The 6520-nt window shown below is 31.9% G+C and overlaps 1 protein-coding gene across 1 annotated transcript; it reads left to right on the top strand.

Annotated features, from left to right (window-relative positions):
• The first annotated feature begins 3770 nt into the window (after positions 1-3770).
• LOC141615369 (glycerol-3-phosphate acyltransferase 5-like) lies at positions 3771-5868 on the top strand. The gene is made up of 2 exons (XM_074433758.1): positions 3771-4328; positions 4708-5868. Exons 1-2 carry the CDS (start codon positions 3771-3773, stop codon positions 5650-5652), a joined length of 1503 nt encoding a protein of 500 aa, XP_074289859.1. The 3' UTR covers positions 5653-5868.
• The last annotated feature ends 652 nt before the right edge of the window (positions 5869-6520 follow it).

The raw sequence follows: 6520 nt of genomic DNA, 5'->3' as shown, positions 1-6520 counted from the left end.
AAGTTTATGGATTTTACAAGATAGGCCCAAGTGACCAAACAACTTCTGGCTCAGTTCAAAAGTTGAAACATGGGCCCAAAAAATGGATCAACGCAGAAGGGGTCCTATTAGTTTCCACAAACTTCCTCCGTTCCGGTCATTTGTTTATTTTTCGTTTTGACATAAAGACCAAGAAAAAGTGAAATGATCAAGTATCTGATGACAAGTGGACCAAATTAAATATGGATGTGAGAATCAAATTGTCCATTAAAAATATTCTCAAAATAAAAAGGTAAACAATTGACTGAATCACCACAAAAATGAAATAGGTAAAAAAATGACCGGAACGGAAGGAGTATACACATTTAATTTGGTCCATTAAAAATATCTTTTAAATCAATACGATAATCCGTCTTATAATCAATTGTTGATTGACTTGTTGTTTGGTCATCTTCTCCCTTAAATATACAAAACTACTGATCATTTTGATATTGATGTTCTAATGTCTAAAACCTATTGTAGTTTGTATTTTTTTTATAAGGAAAATAAAAATTTAAAACACTGTATGTAAAGGCACCATACTATTTTGTCAAAATTGGTCTCCCTTGCAACGGTTTTAAGTTATGACGGATTAAACTTAACTATTTTAGTGATAAAAAGTTACGATACAAGCATTAGTGTTATTTTATTACAGTATTAGAAAGTGACCATTTTAATTGTAACTTTTTTATCATAAAATTGTCAGTTTTTATTATAAAATGATGGGAGTAACACTTTTCTCGTCGTACTTTAGGATTGTCGACTGTCATAAATTAGAATTTGCATTTTGTGAAAGTTAAGTTATCAAACCCAACAACCAATAATTGAAAGAAAGTAAATCACAACTCTCAAATACATACATACACAAACTTTAATTTGGTAAAATTCAACCATTTGACTTATAATTTTCCCATTTAAATCCTTAAACAAAAGTCAAACATAATGAAAATTGATCCAATTATCCAATATTGTTGAATACAAGTTGTAACATAATTTTTGGCTTCATGCATAAAATTTCTTAACAACCAACACCTAATTGTGAAAGACATAATAAAGCAAACAATAACTTTCTTCTCTAAATTATTATTGATAAGATTAGGCAATAATCGCGGTAAACAAAAAGCTCAATTTTGTTCAACTTTAAGAAGAAGAGTAGAGACCAGCATGTTTTTTGAACAAGAAACCGACTTTTTCTTACCTACTTAAACTTTCACATGTCATTTTAGCAAACAAAAAGAAGTTTCCATGGCATTTCATTTGATGCAAAGTGGATAGCCAATTAGATGGGTGGGAATTGGATTATTTAGGGCCTACATGAAAAGTTATTCTCATGACATCGACTGTGGCGGATGCAGGATCTAAACTCAACAGGACAAGCGGTTTATGGTATAAGGAAAATTTGAAAAATGTTCAAATATTTTTTTACTCAAAACTTTAAAATTTTCATCGTTCAATGGGATCGTGGGGGAAACGTCCATGCTAGCCCTTCCTTGATTTTACTATGGGACGTCTAGGTCTCAAGTTTAAAATCATATCGTATGAATTAATTTGTAAACTATCAAAATGATGCTTTGCAAGAGTGTACATTATGATTAAAACATAAAAGGTTAATAAAATGAATTATTGACATTAATATAAGCATTTGATTGAGATGGTTTCATATTTTATGACGCTTTGATTTTTGGTATATCTCATGTCCAATAGTGAGATAGATTACTTATTAATATAACTTCGAAATGTGTTTTTTCATTTTTCATTTTATGTATTTGTCAACCAAGTCATCCTTTTAATTAATTAATTAATGCAAGTAATTTGCTCACATTAATTAGCGATTCAACTTTTAATTTATGAATCAATAATTCATATTTTCACTTTAGTATGAGGAACTTGTTGATGGAAACTGCGATATTGACAATGTCGAGCTAGCACATTTATTCATTTAGTTGTAAGATGTTTTAAGTTGTAGATGCAAACGTAGAACTATCGTGTACATTTGATCAACATCATAAACGATAATAATGACTTTGGTACACAAGGGTTACGTTACCTAAATAATTCATTTGTGATCAAATAATAAAAAACATACAAAAAAAAGTAACATTGCTTAATCACCTTAATGTATTCTTCTCGCATTTTTTCTTTTATCGTGGATCACTTGCGTAATTTGTAAATAACGTCTCTACATGTTTAAACTTTTGGTAAAAAATGTTTAGTGTTTTTTATATATGACGTTTTTAGTTTTTGAGGTACATATTTAAGTTCAAATTTAACAAAATAAAAATACTAGTCCGAAAATTATAAAAACTATATTATACAGTTAATTTTATTATGATAAATCTTTTCATAGTATTTGTTCATATATTTTAAACGATAATGTTAAAGAACAAACTAGTGTTTCAAAATATATTTAAATGATAATGTTAAAGAACAACCAATCTACGATTTTCTATAGTTAACAAATTAAACCAAAAACTTTTGAGATTCTGGGTTTAAAGGAAGTCACAAGAAAGATTTAAAAATAATTTTAATGTTGACCGGATTTGAATTCAGAGCATAAATATTATACTCCGTAGTATGTTTCATGACTTTACCAACTAATAGGTTAGTCGACATCTGAATTAAATCGAGATACGTATTAACCAGCTTTGCACACACGTAAACAGTTATTATTCGATTATTGTGCTCGTAAACCCTCAAATGAACGTTGCAATCTATGATAGAGTGGGTACTCAAATTATAGCTACAAGCTAAATGTCATTGTATAACTAATAACTACATAAACTTCCGAACCAATATAAAAAACACAACCGCTCACTATCAATCAATTTTCAATTACTACCTTTAATGATGAATTAACAACTTTTTCTTACCGTAAGACGACACTCCTCTTAACAAATTCCTCAAGAAACAAATATTCATATATAGAATACATTAAACATACAAATGACATTATTCGCAAAATCTCACTTATAACCGGTGTAAGCTTAAATAACTATGGCCGGGGTTATATTTATGATAGTTTTTGTCACGATGTTGTAAGCGTACAACATCCTTAAGAAATTTTTTCGAATTTTTATATTCAGACTAATACACTAATTGCATAACATTTATAAAATATAAAACCCAAAATTTCGTTTGAGTACGTATAGTAATATATAAGTATATAATCCATATCGAGTTTTGTAAAATTATGTAACATAAACTTATTTTTGTATACTAGCTTGATTGTCATTTTTTTTTGTAAATATCATAAATATGTAAGTTAGTAACCTAATAATATGGTTCTAGTATGCTTACTTGGACCGCTACGTGGACTTAAAAAATAATACTCCGACGTATTATGAATTAATTTTATATACAATTTAAATTATGGTTGTTGGAGTTAAGTAATCAACAATATTTGATTATCTAATATGTTAGCGTGGCCTACTTTCTTTGTTCCTGAAATCCTACCAAAGAAATTACGTAACATTTTTTATTTAATTTAATTTTTATCTTTATTTTAATTCATATCGTAAGACTATATAAAAAGCAGCGCAACCATGCAAAGAAAATAACCCATGGTAGTTGTAAACCGATAAACTACTACGTACACTTTTGTACAAACAAAAAAAAAAACTAAAACTTTTAAAATCTCTTTAAATCTCTTCAAACAATCCTACATTTTAATCAAAACATACATTTTTTCCGAGAATTTACGAAACAAAAAAATCGAGTAAAGAAAATAAAAAATGAAGACATGTATACCACCTATGGAGTCAGTTGTGGCAGAGTTAGAGGGAACCCTAGTGAAGGATCCGGACCCGTTTTCATACTTTATGCTTATTGCATTCGAGGCATCGGGTGTGATTCGTTTTAGTTTACTTCTCATTTTATGGCCGATAATCCGTTTGATGGATTTGGTTGGTTTGGAGGAAGCCGGGCTAAAACTAACTATTTTTGTCGCGGTAGCTGGGTTAAGGATATCGGAGATAGAATCCGTGGCTAGGGCGGTCTTACCGAAGTTTTATATGGATGAGGTTGATATGGATGCATGGAGGATATTTAGCAAGTTTGATAAAAGAGTTGTGGTGAGTAAAACTCCTAGGGTTATGGTGGAGAGGTTTGTTAAGGAACATTTGAGGGTTGATGAGGTTATTGGGATTGAGTTGGATGTTAATAGGTTCGGGTTTGCTACCGGTTTGGTTAAGGATGTTGGTTCGGTTTCAGATCGGGTTTCTAGGTTGTTTGGTGATGAGAAACCTTCTTTAGGCTTGGGAATGTTTGATAATCCTAGTTATGGGTCTAATTCATTCATGTCACTTTGCAAGGTTAGTACATAATGTCTTTTTGTTGTATTATACTCAAAACTCTTAAGTTTATGTCTCAATTAATTTAGCATATATACTCTTTCCGTATCAGCCATTTGTTTACGTTTTATATATAACAAGAAGTAAAACTAGGAAAAGAAGAGAAGACAATATTAACATTATTATTGCATGGTTTAGTCATTATAATTTGTACTATTAAATGGTACTAAAATTTTTATTAACATAGTTACATAAATTTTATCCCAATTAGGTAAAATGGCTAATAAAGTTAGAATTAATACAATAAATTGATATTAATTAAATTATGTAGTTGGATGACATTGTACGTATAACTATCCTTTAACTAATAAAGTTTATGGTTTGGACGTCCTTCTTTCAGGAACAATGCCACCCACCATTCACTACCAAGACAACAATTGAGTATCTCGACGACCACCGCGACATCATCCGTCCAATGCCGGTGATTTTTCATGACGGACGTTTAGTTAAGCGGCCAACACCATTCATAGCCCTTCTTATTCTGTTATGGATCCCAATTGGGGTGGTTTTAGCCATAATCCGCATGTCAATTGGCGTAATCTTTCCATTATGGGCCATTCCCTACATGACCGCGATTTTTGGTGGTGGCGTAGTAGTCAAGGGCAAGCCGCCACCACCACCTTCTGCCACCTCAAACGGCGGAGTCCTATTTGTTTGTACCCATCGAACACTCATGGACCCTGTTATATTATCTTACGTCTTAGGTAGACGTGTACCAGCTGTTACCTATTCTATTTCAAGGGTGTCTGAAATCTTATCTCCAATTCCAACTATACCCCTAACACGTGATCGCCACGTGGATGCTGAAAAAATTAAAAAGGAGTTGGAAAATGGTGATCTGGCTGTCTGTCCTGAGGGAACTACTTGTCGCGAACCTTTCTTACTAAGGTTCAGTGCTTTATTCGCTGAGCTAACTGATAGAATTGTTCCGGTGGCTATGAATTATAGAGTTGGATTTTTCCATGCAACCACGGCTCGTGGGTGGAAGGGTTTGGATCCGTTTTTCTTTTTCATGAACCCTAGACCAATTTATGAGGTTACATTCTTAAACCAACTACCGGCTGAGGCTACCTGCTCAGCCGGTAAAAGCCCACACGACGTGGCGAATTATGTCCAACGATTATTGGCTGCTACATTAGGTTTTGAATGCACCAACTTTACAAGGAAGGACAAGTATAGATTGTTGGCTGGAAATGATGGAACTGTAGTATCACATGCTAAGAGTTCATGGATGGGTTGCATGAAGAAGGTTTTGAGCACTTTCAAACTCTTCCTTGTCCAATAACTTTTCACAAATTCGTACTTTAAGACAGTTATCTCCGTCTTAAATAATAAAATGGATGAGACGAAAAGCATCATGTGATCTAGGGAATGACTATATTGTCTCATCCCCTAGAACGGGTAATATTTGACCTGTTTACACTAAAAACGGATATGACCGTTTTAAGCAAGGCAACGATCATCATTTTTTGCTTCTCTTTCTCAAGAGTATAATTCACATTATTAGATTTTATTTGTTTTTTTAATATTTTTTTCGTAAATTTTGATGTAATTGAAAGAATAATTTATAAATAGTTTTGTATAAGGATGATGGTCCTTCATTAAGTCATAAATAAATGTTTACTTTGCAAAATTTTTTGGTTTTTCTATCTGAATTGGTTATGTCTACTTGATGGTAATAGTACTGAGATTGGTCATAAGACTCATAATCATAAAGAAAAATTTCACAATGGTTAATAATTATTGGAGCAAAGTATATATCACGACATCAAATAGTAAGAATTCGGAACGCAATCCGGATACTCCTTATTTAACTAGGTCTTGTTCTTTTGGATAAATGGAACTAAACTGAATTGAACCGAGGTAGGCTGCACCGAATTAAAATTAGCCGAGATAGTAAATAGAGCTGAAATAATATAAGCTGAGTTGATCTAAAATGAGTTGAGCTAAACTGAATTGAGCTAAAGTAAGCTGAATGAGAGTTGGGAAAAATATGGCCTTAGACCGTAAACATACATTGTTTTTACGCAAGGACTTTAAATTATTATTTTTGTTTTTGTATAACAATGGAACTATACATTAGTATTCAATAGACTAGCTTGGCCTGGGCAACATCAACAATAATGTGTATTAGGAAAATTATTTAACCAAAA

This window comes from Silene latifolia, chromosome 11 (assembly GCF_048544455.1).
Source record: "Silene latifolia isolate original U9 population chromosome 11, ASM4854445v1, whole genome shotgun sequence".
NCBI lineage: Eukaryota > Viridiplantae > Streptophyta > Magnoliopsida > Caryophyllales > Caryophyllaceae > Silene > Silene latifolia.
This window is presented reverse-complemented; position numbering and strand designations above follow the sequence as displayed.